At 44.9% G+C, this 17775-nt stretch overlaps 1 protein-coding gene across 1 annotated transcript in view; it reads left to right on the forward strand.

Annotated features, from left to right (window-relative positions):
- The window catches only part of LOC8052088 (P protein), a 34213-nt gene extending 22806 nt beyond the window's left edge, over nt 1-11407 (forward strand). Inside the window, exons 10-13 of the mRNA XM_040215419.3 lie at nt 9473-9637; nt 10450-10540; nt 10606-10699; nt 11320-11407. Coding sequence (XP_040071353.2) covers nt 9473-9637; nt 10450-10540; nt 10606-10699; nt 11320-11407 — 438 coding nt within the window. The remainder of the gene's footprint in view (nt 1-9472; nt 9638-10449; nt 10541-10605; nt 10700-11319) is intronic.
- The last annotated feature ends 6368 nt before the right edge of the window (nt 11408-17775 follow it).

Below are 17775 nucleotides of genomic sequence, written 5' to 3' on the forward strand. Positions count from 1 at the left end.
AATAGCCGGTTGGTCGGCAGCTTTGGACTACTCCATTCAAAATGCGACAATTCTACAGCAGTCAGAGCAGCTTAATCTCTCGCATGCAGATGGCCACCCAAGTGACGGAGGGTGAGAAAACATCGCAAATACAGCGGTGCACGTAATTTGTATGGTTTCTTATCTGGGCAGCTCGTCATGTTACTTGTGACGTCAGTTTCCCAGGAATCGCTTTCAGGGAACTTTATATCCTTCACTAAGGAGCTGAATTGGTGAACACCCTCAACCAAGTTTCGCCATGCAGGTTGCCCTTTCTCACTTGCGGAAGTCTAATCAATAGGAAAATTCCTTTTAGCATGCAGTGCAATCAGTCAGTATTTCGCAGCTTAGGGTGTATTCTTGCTTGCCGACATCTAGGAACTTCTTGGAGTACCATGCTTAGTACATCTCGATTCTGCTTTCTGAGCGTAATTGCGACCAAAACAATTAGGCATTTGAATAAAACAAGAAAGTGTGCTGCGGCGTTTCTGCGAAAGGACAAAGGACACAGTTTGTGCCCCATCGGAGGGGAAAAAACATTCCGAAGACACGACTCCTTACGTGTAGGGATACAAAAGCATTCTTAAGCGCCGCGCATTCCATCAAGCAGCGCCCCACGTCTTTCTTTTGTACACACCACTGCGGCGGTGATATCATGTTCCCCCACTGCGCAGGCGTGGTGCCCCGCCGGCACCACGGCTGACAAAGCGTCAGCGTTCCTGTGGTTTTCTTTGTGTTTTATTTCTGAGGTGCGTCCGCTACTTGTCCTTGATTACGCATTTTTATGGACATCTTTCGGGCACAACGCCGACGCCGCCTCTTCGCGTAATGGGACATATAAGGCATTCGCCTTAAAACCTTTTTGATCCTCTCGTGTTTTAACTTGTAGCACTTCCACATGAAACCTGACAAAAACATAGTTCATATCCTGCCGAACAGGGAACCTCCGTAAACGCCTAAATACATCTGATCCGTCGGCTTCCGCAAGGACTGAGAGGTAGAGGGGCGGTGGCATCACCAAGTCAATTGTGTCCCGATATAAACGCTTTCCTTTCATCTTGCTTAGGTACTCTTTGCGAATGTTTTCAAAAAAATGTGCAGTGGCTTAGCTCGGCTATGCCAGAATATACGTAGCCTCAGGTAAGATTCAGCTGGTTATTCTTAGCTGTCCTGGTTGTCTAGGATTAGTTTGATTATCATGCTTACTGCTGCTTCAATGACACACTCGCGGTATAGGCATTATGTGACACATGGATATTTTTTTTTTGTCAACGTCTGGTTGCTTCTCTATTGCCACAAGACGGCTCGGTGGTCAGTGTAGTAACACGCTGCCGTCTCTATGGCCCCAACGTAGTATTTGGAATTGATTGTCTGTCTCTGATGCACAAGATCAATGGTGGTTCCCGATTGGATAGGCGGCGCCCTAAACGCAGCGTTTCATGCATGGCACTACTTACCGGCGTCAAGTCTTTCATGTGCCACAGTCTTTCACACACGTCGCACACATATCCAAACGGATTGTTTACGAAGTCTGTCTCGAAGGTCGGAGTCGCACTGGCGCTTTCGCTAAGTTTCACCGTATTCGCCACTCCAACTAACTATAGGTGGCGCCACTCATTTTCCAAAATGGCGGTTATAGTGATGGTCGGAGTTGCGTGCCGGCTGTTGAGCCTGTCTAGTGTGCTGGCCTCACTGAGCGACACAAATTATTTCTGGTAATACCAGGAAGCTAGGGTGTTATGGGCGCAGGACACCTCTTTATCCTGAAAACAAAACGGTGATTAGCGTAATATTTACGCCCGGAGGCACGTTTTAATTCTGGAGCGAAACCGAAACTAAAATCTATTTTGGATTTAATTTCTTGATATAGGTAATAATTTCGGATTCCCTCATGCCTCAATATGTGTCTTACATCATAATTATTTAGTTAGAAAAGTTGTTCGCGGAAACTTTATTTTGTGACATACATGTTCGATCCAGGCTGATATTTGTAGTTGTAGTTGTTGAAAAAATAAGTGCTGATATTTGTGCATTCTCGCTGCCTTTTTTCGCTCAGAAAATTGTCATGGGGAAATACTGAACTGCGGGCCTTTTAATGGGTTTCTGAATATTTAGATGATTAATTGGTTTAACATTATTCCTACCATAAGAATAAGAGAATAATTCCAATTTTTACAATATGTCCACAAACGTATAAATTTATAAACGCTGTTATCACTGCAACAACCCAAAGACGGAATCCGAGTCAGACAGCTGAAGTGTGTGTGTCTTATAGCAACGCGTGACGCATACGACTTTATATTGCATCCAATGTTTGACTCTTTGTCTATCTTGATAACGATGTCAGAGGTTTTCATATGCTAAAAAGAGAACAAAATTATAGCTTTTCTGGAGACTATTATGGTTAAATGGCGTATTTTCGTGATGTTGGCGTTAATTGCATTTCTATTAATAATAATAATATTAAAATTCAGATATTTTTATATGTACTTTTTCAAGCTCTAATATAATTTGTTGCTTATGATTTAATTTCAAAGGCGCGAACAAATATGACGATCATAAGTGTGCTAATTATCGTCAAGTGTGCCAATTCCAGCATTTTGAATTACCAAGTAATAAAATAAAGTCTAAAATCAACGAAAACATTCTAGATAATGTGAGAAATGCACGGAAAATTGCATTAATGAGGGTAAGTATATTTTGCTATCAAAGTCGCGACTTTTGAGAGTCGGCAAGATGTCAAAAGTCGTCGTCGATATCCCTCAAACCAAATGCTCATAAGTGAAAAAAAAATACTAATTTATTTATAACATTCATTTAGTTTCATTTCTACGCTCCGTCGTTTTGCCAATCTCAGCTTTTCCAGTTCGAAGGAACGCCTACCTGCTTGCACGTCTGCTCACTGCAGCACGTTTCGTTGGCGTCGGAAGCCGGTGAAACAGTAGTGAGTTTTAGTATTGCGTGTTCGAGCGAACGCAATCGCTGTGTGTTTGTGTTAGCTTTGCGTGTTCTACACTGCGCGTGCGCGGAGCCCTAAATAGACCTTATTCATTATTAGCAACATCTCTCGGCGGCCACGGGTACTATCAGAGGTTCGGTGCCATCTTTGAGGCTTTGCCTCCCCGCCGCCAACCGCAGTACGAACCCTTCTCCCCGCGTTGCGTTCGTGCATGCTCCTGCGTTTTATTTTATTTTTTTTTTGTATATTGATGGTGTTAGTTGTTTGAGAATAACTTGCGAATATTAAGCTCAATTTTGTTTTCAGCTGTTTTACTAAGAATCTCTTTTTATAAAAACGAGCTTCATTCCAGCACCAGAGCAGGCCGACTCACGTACTTGTTTTAGGATCGTGCGTTAAGTTGCCTGATCAGCCGATTATGCCAGTTCGCACAAAGACGATTTATATGATATATTTAGCAGAGCCGTCAGCTACTGCGTGACGGTTTGTTTTATTCAGCATTTGCGGCTGCGGGTCTAAATAATGCGAGCAGTTCTTCACCCTGTGTGCATTGACCCAGCGTGTGCAGACCCGAATTGCAGAGTTCTATGATTGCGGCGCTGCACGTTAAATCTTGGTTCCCGTTGTCTTAACCTTAGGGATATTGAAGATATGATTCCACACACACAAAAAAAAAATACATGAAAATAAATTCATTACATCGATTTTTATTTAGTTTCTTGTGGCGAACATCGAATGGTAGCTCAAAACATCATTATAGGGAGTGCGTGTGGTACAGCACTAATTTACGATAGAATTTTTTATTGCAGGTAAAAAAAAAAACAAAAAAAACTAGGCTGAATATTTACACTAGCATGCCCACGTATGCGAGACACAAAAGCGTAAAAGGAAATGACCGGCGTGTCGCCGCAATGCAAGTATGCGGAATATAACGTATCAAAAAGAAGAAGAAAAAGCGATTTTACGGAAAGTTGGAACATTTTTCTTTTATTATCATAATAATAGTACTAAAAAATAAATTCAGTACTTGCGCATATATACTCCTTGGCCCCTTGAGATAAAATGCATTAATAAATGTCATGCGACATTTTAATGTGCTCCTCCTGGTAGCGCGGTTACATAGAGCTAAATTTTATGCTTACTCGCAACAGAATATGACCAGTGCTCATAAAAGTAGCTGCTTGCAGTATTGGCTCCAAATAAAAAAAGCTTCTCCCGCAGCGCGAGCCCGATCCGTTGGGAAGCGAGCAAGCGCGACTGTCAAACTCGCCAACAGGTCCAGGTTAGCACTCAAGAGCCCGCTTCTATGCTTTCGTCTACATCTCGAAAATGTTTCTCGAAATGTAAGAGTCGCGTGATAGTAATGATACAGGGTAAAGTAAGCGGGCGTTCACCTTTGCTTTTGAGCACCGTTGTCTTTATCAGTCATGTATTAAACGAAGTTGTAGCGTTGCCTGGCTCTTCTGCACTTTGCATCAGCCTTCAATCGGATGTAAGAGACCTACTTGAGTGAGAAAAAGAAAAAAAAAATATCTCAAAACCAGTGTATCTGAGTGATGTTGACTGGACATCGCCGTTCCCTTGCGCGAGCGAATCTACGATGCTAGCCAACATCGAGCTCCCGAAAATCGCATAAAATAATAGATGCTCCCTGTTGTTACATGCAAATATCATGAGCTCTTTTTAGGAGCATGAATAGTGCAGGAAAGCGCTACGGCTATTAAAACGTTGGCTATAATAGTTCTAACTTGAAAAAAAAAAAAAAAACAATACGATTCGAATCTTTACATCGGTTGTTTTACATTTTATTTCCTCGTTGAATACGGTAGCGGAACGCAGCAGTCGTGCGGTCGCTGCGCGTCGGTTTCGCGCGCCGCAGACGGCCACAGCGCTTTGCCAGTCGCCTCAAAGATGGCGTCGGAAGGAAGGTTGGCGCCACGTCCGATAGATGGCGCGCGAATCTGAATAAGCCCTACCGAAAAATCCGGTGTAACTTTTCACTATCCGGAATATGGAACAGGAAATCTATCTGGATTCTATCTGGACTCTATCTGGAATTTACGTTTTCAGAAATTATTCCTTTGTCTGCAATCTAGATTTCGGGTTTCCAGTTTCCAGTAACAAATTTCCGGTTCCATAATCCGGATAGTGAAAAGTTATACCGGATTTTTCGGTAGGGAGGTATATTGAGATCTTGAATGGCGCATGACAATGAGGCGCACGCACAACGTGGGGCACGCAACTCTACCGTAAACGCACACCGCTTGCGTTTGCTTCTATGCGCAATACTAAAACTCCCATACCGGCTGCAGCACTTCGTTGGAACAGTGAAGAGTGTTTGCATTCGGAAATGGCATTTCGCAAGCCATGATCGCGAGCAGGTCAGCCGTGCCCGCTGAGCAGGAGAATCGGGGGACCCTCACTAGAGCGCTTCCCGCTTCCACCGCGGGAGGGCGAGCGTCGGGCTGCAGACGCGAATAGGCAGTCAATCGGCGAGCCTTGACGTCCTCGACGGCGTCTTGATGTTGCTGCTGCTGGGATGGTCGGGCACGTCGCTCAGCCTCCTGGCGACGCCGCTTTGCTAGACGTTCCTCCCTTTGCTCCGAAGTCTCCACAGCACGTTTAGCCTTCTTCTGTTCGGTCTTCCTACGCTCAACCGCCAATAGCCGGGCAACTACTTCAGGATCTGTGCCGCTGAGGAGCGATTTCGCTCCCCTTCTCCGTGGCTATAGGTCTATTTCTTTCGGCCAGGGGGAGCTGTAGCGTTCAAGAGACGCGACCACAAAAGGAGCGCTTCCGATAGCGTCCGCGAGACGCGACCATTTAATGGTGACGTGAAGCGGTGTCCTAGCGTTCCATTATGTACAGGGCGTCACAAAAGAAAATTTACACGGTCTTTTTTACCGCAAAAATAAACTAGGCATCGTCGAACGCTCTCTTTATGTCGACCTGCGTTAGAGCTATCGGTGTTTGCATCGCGTTCGCCGCTTCAGGTATCATTCGCATATTACGTAGATAAGAGCCAATCCGACATATGTACGTAACGCGTTACAAGTAACGAGTTAATTCTACCTAGTTACTCTTTCGGTAATAAGTTGCATATTTAGTTACTTGTATAGACAAAGAACGAGTAACGTAGTTTGTTACTTTTAAGACCAAGTAAGGAGTAACGGTATTTCGTTACTTTTGAGGAGCAACGTTAAACAGCCTTGTTTTTATTCTAATTTGAGTATGCGTCTCTTGCGAGAACGGTAGGTGGGCAACCCGAAAAAAAATGACACTACAGCAACGTTTATCGCTGAACACGTCAGTCGAACAGTTCGACTGACATGTCGAGCGATAAACGTTGCTGTACTGAACTCTATACAGCTGGAAATGTCCATTACCCAGCGTACACAACAAGGTTCGCTGGTTGAACATTCCAGAACCGGGAACGAACCGAATGTTAGCCCGGAGGTTGCCAACACAGGAAGGGACAGAACCCCTTGTCACCTTCGAACTTTAGAAGCATAGAGAACAAAAGAGGGAGAAGGGAATCCCAGATTCCCCAGCTCTTCCTCAAGCGCAACACTGCCATTCCTTCGAGCGCGTCAGTAGAACGACTCTTCAGCGTCGCCGGAAATGTATTTTCAATGAAGCGGGGAAACATAACCGATGAAAGCTTCGTGAGGCAGCTAATGCTTAAGTGCGACGACTACTAAAAAGAAAATCATATAACATGAAACAATAACAGTTGCGTTTGATCGTCAAAGTAACGTGAAAAGTAGCTCGTTACTTTTTAGGTAACTCACGCGTTCCTTTTCAGAATTGGTAAGGAGTAACGTATTTAGTTACTTTTTGAGCGAGTAACGCTAACGGTATTTAGGTAACGTATACATCTGTGGGGTCAATCGTCCGTACTTTAAATCCATATGCCTGATATTCTCCGACAATTGTTCGCAGCACACTCGAGACGCTTAGTGAGTATTTTTGCGATACTTTTATAATCCACCGTCTGTCACCGAATAGGCCTATAGTCACCAGCCGATCGCATACTTTCATCTTTTTTTTTTTTTTTCGGTATTAAAACTGTCACCGACTGTCTGTCGGACGTTGCCAACTCCGCCACGCCAGTGGCAATATCGCCTATACTTCGTTTCACCTTTAAGTTCCGGCGACGTTACGAGCTGATGGAACCATTCACGACATCAAAAAGGCACAAACTTGGTGCTCCTCCTGTTTCTGTATACTTGTTCTATCATTGCTGAACCAATCTTAAACAGAAAAGGCCCAGTTACTTTCGCTTTCGACACTGCTCTATTAGTACTATTAACTCGTATACATCGGTTGCGTCTAGACGTATCGCTTCTATGGCATTAACACCACATTCGGACGTACTACGATATTAAATATATTACATTTGTATCGTGTAATACAGGGTTTACTCCAGGTTTTTCACATCGCTTTTCAAAATAAGTTAAGGCTTTGTAGAACCGCGTAAGTTACATACGGAAAGGGGGGGCATTATATATGTGGTTAATCGTAACGATAAGTTGAATAACTAACTAACTTTATTCTATTCATTTTTCACTAGTGAACATAAATATGTTCAATGTAGAAACTTGCTGAGCGTAATCAAAAAACTATAAATCAGAATATTTCAGAAAGAATCGCGGCACATGGGAAACGCGCTGGTGCGCCAAAGTTTCCACTCCTGCAGCAGGCGCAAGGCTGGCGGTGCAAAAGCGAAGATAATTTTATGATACGTGGCCGCTGTTTTAGATCATCGAAAATCAACGGATTCCGAGGAGCATGTCTCAAAGTGAAAACAGCCCGACTGTTTTTTTTGTTTTTTTTTCACATTGATTCAGTTTTTATTTAAAGGCGGCATATAAAATTTAGAGCCCTCGAGCACATCCAGGTACTTCAAAGAAAAAAACAACATAAAAATGTGTCCTTTTTGAGAAATCCGTTCCCAAATTTAGGAGGGTTCGGCTGCTTTTACGCTTCCGTTCACCTTCTGACATTTGGGCTTCCGCGCCTCGCCAGGGAACTTTTAGAGGGCAACCCTGTACCCAACTAAAAGCAGGATGTAAAATGTATACCCCTCGATCCAATCCTGGTACTATAATAAACACTTCAAAATAAATCGCTTTCGGGAAAACCGGTCTCAAGGTCGGGATGGCTCGGCTTTTTCTGTGCATTAGTTCATATTTCAAAGTTTGGACACACTCGCTTCGCCAAGAAACTTTTTGAGGGCAACCCCGTCCCCAAATAAAGGCGGAATATAAAATGTAGAGACCTCGAGCCCATTTTGGTACTATAGCAAATACACAAGTATGAATACTTTAAGGAAACCAGTAACCTGCACTTTCCACGTCGTCACCTTGAAATTTCGGCACAAGAATTGCGGTACACGATAAAATGAAGTGGTAGCATAGCAAATTGTTCAAATCGTAACGTTTCGGTGTTATGGGCCATATTTGGGTATTAAATACGTGGGCTTCTTGGGAGCGCTGCAATAACCTGGTAAGAGATGGCGCAAGCATACGATGGCACACATTTCTGGGGATGTATATTGAGACTAGGAATGCCACTGACGCCGCCGGGCCAGGGTGATCGCAGGACGGCGGCATTAGCAGACGGTACTAGTCTACTTCAGTGTGCCGCCGACAGAGGCCGAAATGCGCAAACGCGAGGATGCGGTGTCAGTGGCACCTCGACTGACCCTCCTCATACAAGGACAGCCAACTTGGCCATTACGGCACGTTTCAATGCAAGGTAGCACGGTGCTCTGGGAAAGAAACTTCGGATACCGAAGCAAGCAAGTCAAAAGATCGAGAAAATGTGTATTGCAAAGACTCGCGCCGCGATAATGGAAGCGCAATAAAAACTTTCGCATGATTGTCTGCTGGAACCAAAACCCGGCTCCGCGGCCCCTGCGGGAAAGCTAGGTGCGCACGTTCGGCGCCTGGGTAAGGACAAGACCCATCGCCGAAGCCTTGCCGTTCACGAAGTACGCCTCAACGATACCTTCGGCAGAATTGTCATTTTTTTTAGGAACAAGTGCTCTTTCTTTTTACTCAAAAGATCAAGGACTGTCAATCTCGCATAAGAAAATTTTAAGAGGTACCGTGGCTAGTCCTCGGTGGTGATATTTCAGAGTACGAGCTACACAGTGCGGGTCCTTAAAAACAAACGAGAACAATAGCCACCCTAGAGCAACCTGCTCCCCTTGGAAGTTTTGTTGTTTGCCTTTGTTTACCTCCACACACCCTGTATAAAAATGCGTATTCAAAATGCCTGGCATTTTATCGGTAGCTGGCGGCTGCTAAAGGTATATCGCGTAGGGTATGTAACTTATTTTGTTTACCGAGGATTATTTTTTCTTCGCGTACCGATTTCATACAGAAAGGATCCCAACAGGAATGGAGTGCAACGAGCGAGGCAGTGAGGAAGATGAGCAAATGTAAATAGGGCGGGAAGGATTTGTAACCAAGTCGCTCTGTCCTGCAGGCTCTGTCAGAGTTGAAGCTGCTGCTTTTCGTCGGCCACGTGACGGAAAGCTGGATCCGTGGCGTGTGCCAGGAGTCCCGGCTGATCGTGTCCATCCTGATCGTCACATGGGTGTCCTCCGTTGTCTCCTCATTCGTCGACAACATCCCCTTCACCACCGTCATGGTAAGACTCTTAAATGCCTACCACGCGTCGTGTCAAAGAATCTTTAGAGTCGCATCTGAAAGGTGATGAATCTCAAAATCGGGTGGCGTGCTATTACTTACTCAAGAGCTCTCCGGCCTGGGCGAAGGGTAGCTTTCTATTTACACTCAATGTCGCTAGTTGTATGCAGTGCAGGTGAAGGCAACGCCAGGCGAAGAGAGGAGGCGAGGACTAAGAAGGTTGGAAGGCAGAGGAGGGCAATGGGTAAGAGAGAAAGGGAGAGCATTAACAACGTTAGAGAAGAGAGGAGCTTTATCTCCTTCTCCCCAGATTTTCTAGTGCTTGCCCGTTCTCTACTTTCCTAGCGCTACCTTCGTCTGTACTGCACGCAAATAGCGACACGGAGTCACAGGAGTGACACCCAGGAGGCGCGATGCACGTGCGGCCTTCTTTGTAGCCTTGAACTCTAAAGTGGAGGAACCGAAAGCTAACACCGCGGCCACATAGGCCCAAAATAGTGGCTCGCTCTATAAAAAATTGTAGTTGCGGTATCCTATAACCCATCTAATGGCTCTGTCTAAAGGCACCTTCGCACGCTAGAAGCTTGTGTGCCGATCGCCGCTTTTAGCCTGAGGTCTGGACGTGCCGGCATCACGGTGTCTGTGCTAATTACCAAAAGATCCTCGAAGTCTATTCACTAAGTCATGCTTCGAGAGTGTGAATTCAGTTAACGGCAGAGGTATTCTTTAAGCGTAATTTGATTAAGCTTTGACAATAATCGCAGCGTGTTAAACGGACTTCAGGTACCTCACACACGTCTTCTGACATTGCAGATCAAGGTGGTGACTGGACTTGGCGAAAGTGACCTGGGCCTGCGGCTGATTCCGTTGGTGTACTCCCTGGCCTTCGGTTCCTGCCTGGGCGGTGAGTCCCCTTTCCTCTTTCCAGAAGTCTCTCGAACCGAATGTTCTTTTGTTTTATTTTTGAAGGCAATGGAACCCTGATCGGAGCTTCTGCCAACGTGGTATGTGCCGGAGTGGCCGAGCAGCACGGGTACAAGTTCAGCTTTGTGCAGTTTCTGCGGTGGGTCTACTCAAAACATTTCCCAATCATTTAAGATGTGATGCCCACGGACGTCTAAAATAGCGCAAGGCCACATGACAAGAGTCGTTTCGGCAACCTGCGGTCACGTGTCTGTGGTCGGCTAACAAGAAAGCGTCATAGCAGTGGGGCGCCATCTCCTGTCTGCGAACGGACGGGCATTTACTGGAGGAGACCTCCTTAAACGTCAGTTAGCTGGGAACCCCGTGCCTGCTTTTCTTGAAGAAGGCCCCTCGAAACTGCGCGCGGTAGGGCCTGATATTCCACAGCGAAAAGTTACTGCACATGCCCAAAACGCGTTTTGCAGCTAAGCAGACAACGATAGCTGCGCGTCGAAGGCGAGTACTGGAATAAACCAGTATGGATTCAACCGCAATAAACCCAAGTGGCCGCCGTGTGACATGGCGTAGTAGAGCCCGTGGAACCACGGGGTTCTGCCAGTCCTTTTATTAGCATATTACTCTTACATCTCTGAGAAGTTCAACCTTTTTGTTGCTCCAGAATATGGTGACGTTGGTAGTATGTGTTCACTAATGGGCCTAACAGTCCAATATACAATGTGACATTGCCCCTCACGACCCCGATTTCCGCCGGCGTCATAGGATTGGATTTCCGGTCATGGTGCTGACAACGGCCATTTCAACTGGGTGGCTGCTACTCTGCCACGTTGTCATGCAGTGGGACTCCTGAGCCACGCTCCTGCTGCCTCGCTCAAACAAGTGGTGGCCAGGCCACGTTTGCGTTCAACTGCCTTTTTAAAGCCTCTTTCTACCAGGCTCTTTAACACGCTCATTTTGTTTGCTTTTATGTTTATTTTTGTGGAGCTGCTCTCACAGTAAAACGGAGCCCCTTTCGTTTTGTTTTCTGCACTTGTCGACTTTAGATCAAAGCGTTGACATAAAAGTTGATTGTGTTTGGCTCTGCATCATAGTTTTATAATGTAGTAAACGCCGTTTTTAACAGTCAAATTGAATGTCTGTACGCAATAAAAGGATTTTACTTTCTTTCGTTTTGACGTCACTATCAGTCTAGTCAACCCATCGGAGTCAAACTTCACGGCTGGCCTTGGAATGCAATAACGTGCGCGGAGTAAGCTTTGCGTACCTGTTTTACTTGCGTCATGCAAGTAAATAACGCGCGCAAAGCTCGTTGATTCTTCTGAAGCAAAGGTTTCAGTTATTCGATCATTTAACCTTTTTTAAAGAGTACAGACTACGTATACATAGCAATCGGACAGCGTGGCATTTAAATGCATGCAAATTGTTCCTCACAAACGATTTCACGCAGCAAGGTCAAAAGATAGTTGTACACGCATATAAAGAGGATTCTTTAACTTTTTTTTTCTTGAAAACTCGTTGCTTGTTCACTCATTACTTTAGTAACCACGAGAGTTGGGCTAGCTGGTATTCGTTGATCATAATGTAGAAACGTAAAAAAAAAAAAAAAATTGTGGTGGTGGTTGTGTTTAGGGGCTGGTGTTTGCAGTACAATGCCTCGTCTGTGCTTGAGTAATGCAATTCGTTCCGATTGAAAATAAATGGTCCATTCATTTTTAATATCTTAGGGCACAATGAGATATCTCTTTTTGAAAACATAACTCTCAATGAAAAAGTGTAGAAACCACAGGAGTGATTATCTATGAATGCGATGTCATCTATGGTTGCACACACGGGCAGGTGTTCGGTTTCCCGCTAAATTTAGCGGGGAATCTGAATCGGTGCATAGATCACGTGACGTAAATTTGCCGCCCAATTTTCCGGAGGAACTGAATTGATTAATTTTACGCAAAATTTAGCGGGGAACCTAAATTGCTGCATAGGTCACGTGAAGTCAACTTTCCGCTAAGTTTAGTGAAAATTGACATTAGATGCCACATAGATAGGCTGAAATCTGTGATGAGTAGTCTAATAATGCTGTCTCATTAAAAACAGGGACGGAGCAGAAGAAACACGCAGACAGGACGAACGCTGTTCTGTTTGTCGTATTTGCTTGTTTCTTGTGCTCCGTTCGTGTTTTTGTCCTGTATCTACATTATGATCTGATTACTTTCGTTTGACTTTCATGTCCTTGAAAATGCACAGCACAGTTTGTTGTATTTGCGTCAAAAATTTTTGTCGATTTTTTGAAGCCTTAGTTAAAAGAAGCGTTCTTGATTTTATTAACTCTTCGTTGATTTTTTCCTGACTTCCTGTTTACATTATTTCCAGAAAAACTGCAGGTGTTCTGTTTACTGTGTTGAAAATGTTCAGTTGAAGGTCTCTAGTCAATGTCAAAAAAAAACTACAGACTTTCTATTGACATTTAATTGAGCATAGTATATATTTTACTATATGTCTAAAGTGTAAGGGCTCAGTCTTTTATCGGTGAACATTCATGTTAGGCTTAAGTCCAGTCTAAGTGGTCGCCTTTCCTCTCACATGCACGCACACTTCATCTTTCAACCGTCGTAATTCATCCTACTCTGTTCACACCGCATCGTTACACTACCCTCCCTATAAAAAAAGTCGCCATCCCGGAACTTAATTTATCACCCGCGAGATGTTTACTCAGAGTACCGCGCAGTTCGCCTCAGAGTCCCGTAGTCATAGTTCATATCGCGATACTGTTTTGCCTAAGGTCCACAGAGAAACCGAGCGGTTCCGTTTGTGTATCGTGGCCTGGGGGAACAAGGGCGGCGACTGCAGGTTGAGTTTTGTCTGCTTATCGCTGTCGATTTCGGGTGCAGTATTGGTCCGGCAACCATTGCCAGCCGCTTCCTCTAGGTTGTTTAAAAGAATGTCATTGTTGAAGTCCACCACTTGCAGCAGGCGCTCAGCTGCGTCGACAGGTGGCGAATTCACCATTGCATTGACCAGTGGTAGAGTTTCGATTGTTTCCACATGCTCATCGTCGACATGCTCATCGTCCACCTACTCAGCGTCGACAATCTCATACTCATCGTGTGCGTCATTTATGTCTGGGTAGTCTGGTAGTGCTAGAGGAGCAGCAGTCATGCCGTTATAACTTATTTCTAATGTATTGAACCGCAAGCAGCATGCTTGTCTTTTTCGTTTCATCTAATTTCTTCAAAAGGTTATGGCGCACGACCTGTTGTTTTCTCTTTCCTCTTTCTGGTTGGATTCGGTAGACGTGGTTAGGTAACTGTGGTATCACTGTGGTATCACTGTGGTATCACTGTGGTATCACTGTGGTATCACTGTGGTATCACTGTGGTATCAGTGTGGTATCAGTGTGGTATCAGTGTGGTATCAGTGTGGTATCAGTGTGGTATCAGTGTGGTATCAGTGTGGTATCAGTGTGATAATGAGAAGGCTACACGTGGTGTGCTCTGGTTATAGGTGACGTCTACAGGATCGCCTATAAAAAGGATGACGAAATAAAACACGGGGCTTCCTTTTCCCAGGCGTTGCGAGCGAATGGTTCATTCTTCGCTACTCGCAGTCGAACGCTGATAGTACGGCGGCGCGTCATGGTATCGGAAGTGGGCGTATCATCAGTCTAGGTTTGCGAAAGCAAGCGTAAAAGACTATGGCGAGCGAAACACCATCGGCACCTACGGGAACGTTTGGACTTAAACAGCCACCACAGCTGGACTTCGACAACACAACAGAGTGGCCGGCGTGGATAGAACATTTCGGCGATTACCGCTTCGCCACGGGCATCAACGAAACAAGCGGTGAGGCACACGTCCGCACTCTATTGTACACAATGGGCCGGCAAGCAAGGAAAATGTTTGCTACGTTCGACCTTTCGGCAAAAGGGGCAAAGGACTTCTATTTTTTTTTTTTATTTAGAGGATACTACAAGCCATTGAAGGCCCAAGTAGGTGTGGGATACACCATATACATTCACACATACAACGAAAGCAAATATACAGGATATATTTTAAAAAAAGGGGAGGGGGGGGGAAGCAAACATCAAGCAGTATGTAATTCCATCATGCACTAATACAAAAGGACCTATATAGATGTAGTATGAAGGTTTATACCATGCTAATGTCCATGCGAAAAAGATTAAGGTGCAGCAATGTACAAAGCAAAACATGCTAGTTATCAAGACGCTCGAGACCTTCTACAAAGTTGGTGTCGATAAATAGTTCGAGAGGTAAACCGTTCCAGTCGCTAATAGTGCGAGGGAAAAAGCTAAACTTAAACATATTAGTACGCGCAAAAATGGGTGTTAGTGAAAACTGATGTCTGTGCCGCGTAGCTCTTGACGCTAAAGGGGAAATATATTGCAATGGGTCTATGCGAGTCTGTCCTTGCTGAAGATGAAACAAGAATTTCAACCGGGCTAGATTTCCTTCTAGCCTGAAGAGTCTGTATTTCGTTAGCCTGCATAAGTTGAGATGGTGAATCCAGCCTTCTATGCTTTTCGTAAATAAACCGAACCGCTCGACGTTGCATCATCTCCAACTTCCGGATGTCTTTCTGAGTGAATGGATCCCAAACGATATTTGCATACTCCAACTTGGATCTGACTAATGAATAATGCGCATGTAACTTAACCTGAATTGGAGCGTCGTTCAACTTTCTTTTAATGAAACCCAACTTCCTGGATGCCGAGGTACAGATATGTTTTATATAAGGAGACCAAGAAAGTGTGTCCGATATAATTAAACCAAGATATTTACATTCTCGCTCCACAGTAACCGGGGTGTCCGCGATATTATAAATGTATTCAAAGGGTTTCTTCTTCTTTGTAATACGTAAAAGTGTTGATTGAGCAGAGCTGAGCTTCATTTTCCACGTATCGCACCATGATACAGCGGAATGCAAACTATGATCTAGCAGTAACTGATCCGAGCTCGGAATTATTTCTTTAAAAATAATGTAATCGTCGGCAAAAAGACGTATGTGGACACCTGCGTCAATAATTGATACAATATCATTTATGTACTATCGTGGACACTGTTAGCTATAACACCGCAGCGGCTGCCGTCCCGCACCCCCAGCGCCTCATAGCAGGCGCCGTCCGAAACTCCGCGCATGCGCCGTTTGGCGGACTCACTTTTCCCGTTTGCAAGCACACCCTCGCTTTGTCGTCTGCTAGGCGCAGAGCAGGCGATGCCACAGTGCTGCTCCTCTGGTACCCTGGCCCTAGCGAACTGTTCTCAAACTCATTTTAAACCGGCGCTTTTGATTGGGGGAGATTGCAGAGTCATTGGGGCATTACCCTGTCAACGTTTTTTTTTGTTTTTTGTTTTTTTTGCTTTTTTAGGAACAGGATTTCGCAATGCATCTTTTACAATATGCGCTCGCAAACCAGCATGAGCGCAGCAGGTGTGATACAGAAATAGACTTGTACTCCGTTTCACCTTAAGTCCGAATGCAGCGTACGCTACAAAACGACATAGCCAATTAAATAGCGGCAAAGGTGCAATGTCACGGAGTGCATCACCGGGGGATACAATAAGGCGCAAAAAGTGAGCTTTTGTCGCTTTTGGTTGGCCCTATCGTCTCGTAGCGTCCGCTGCGCCTAGACATAAAGTGAAACGGAGTATAACTGCAAGTTTGTCCCATAAAAAAGAAAAAAAGTAGTCTATTGTGATATTACAATTAGCGGCGATGATCATCCTTAGCCAGCGGAGTCAGGGAATCAACCGTGGACACCTCTTACGCGGTGGTTTGCTGAACCGTGTTCAAAGAAAATTGGCAAGCGCTGTGGCGTCGTCTGCTCTGTGCCTAGCAGACGACAAAGCGAGGGTGTGCTCGCAGGCGGGAAGAGCGAGTCCGCCACACGGCGCATGCGCGGGGTTTCGGACGGCGCCTGCTATGAGGCGCTGGGGGTACGGGACGGACGCCGCTGCCGTGTTATAGCTAACAGTGTCCACGATAGTACACCAAGAACAAAAGAGGACCTAAAACGCTCCCTTGGGGGACCCCTGACGTTACAGGCAGAACTGGAGAGATGCAACCTCCGACGGAAACAGACTGTGTGCGATGTGACAAGTATGCAGCAATCCAGTTAACAAAACCGTGTGGAAGACCAAGCTGTTCAAGTTTAAAAAGCAGTCGTTCATGAGGCACCTTATCGAAAGCTTTGCTGAATTCCAGGAAAAGCACATCAATTTGACCTCCCCTATCGAGGATTTGCGCAAACTCATGGATGGTAGTGACGAGTTGGGTCGTAGTTGATAAGCCTTTGCGAAAGCCATGTTGAAATTCTGTTAGAAAATTACGACTGTCCAGCAGTTCATTGATTTGGCTGCAGATGATATGCTCTATTAATTTACACGAAGAAGTCAAGGAAATTGGACGGTAGTTCTCAACTGCTAGGCGATCCCCTTTTTTGTGCACAGGTACCACTATGGCAGTGCGCCAATCATCTGGCAGTAAGCTGTTTGAGTATGATGCACGAAAAATAATGAGAAGATGATGAGCTAGGGACTCAGCGTACCGTCGTAAAAACGTGTTTGGAATCTTATCGGGACCAGCACTTGTTTTCGTTTTCAGTGACAACAGCAAAGAAACTAAGCCGTAATAAATTATGAACTCAGAGTGATAGTTTGATGTGGTGGAAATCACATAATCATGGTTACGGATATCGGAAAAAACCGACTAAAAAAACTCATTGAAATGGCACGCTATAACACCAGGATCAGTTGAGACAGTGTCATTCACCCCGATTTGCTCAAGAGGCTTATTTTTTCAGTCAAGTAGCAACAAAACTTTTGGGGGTCATGTTTAAGATAGCTTAGAAGCGTACCGGAGAAGTATTTGTTTCTAGCCACTGAAATTAAGCTACGAAGATCGCTCTGCTGATTGGTTGCATCACAGTTAACCGGCCTCGATTTCTTCGCTCGTTTTACCCTGCGTTTGAGATGTATGATTTTTCTGTTAATCCACGGATTATTACGATTAATACGCTTGTATTTTGTAGGTACAAATTTGTCAAGGCAGTATTGACATAAGTTCTTAAATTTTAGCCAAAGGGTATCAACATTTGTATCAGTGAAATCGACATCGTCAAGCGAAAGTTCGACGAACACTTCGTCAAGGAACGAAACGTCGTGTATGAAATGGCGTGTTTTCACCGAAGGCTACAGAAGCCAGGAG

The sequence above is a fragment of the Ixodes scapularis genome, unplaced genomic scaffold, assembly GCF_016920785.2.
Source record: "Ixodes scapularis isolate PalLabHiFi unplaced genomic scaffold, ASM1692078v2 PGA_scaffold8__174_contigs__length_109621045, whole genome shotgun sequence".
NCBI classification, from domain to species: Eukaryota; Metazoa; Arthropoda; class Arachnida; order Ixodida; family Ixodidae; genus Ixodes; species Ixodes scapularis.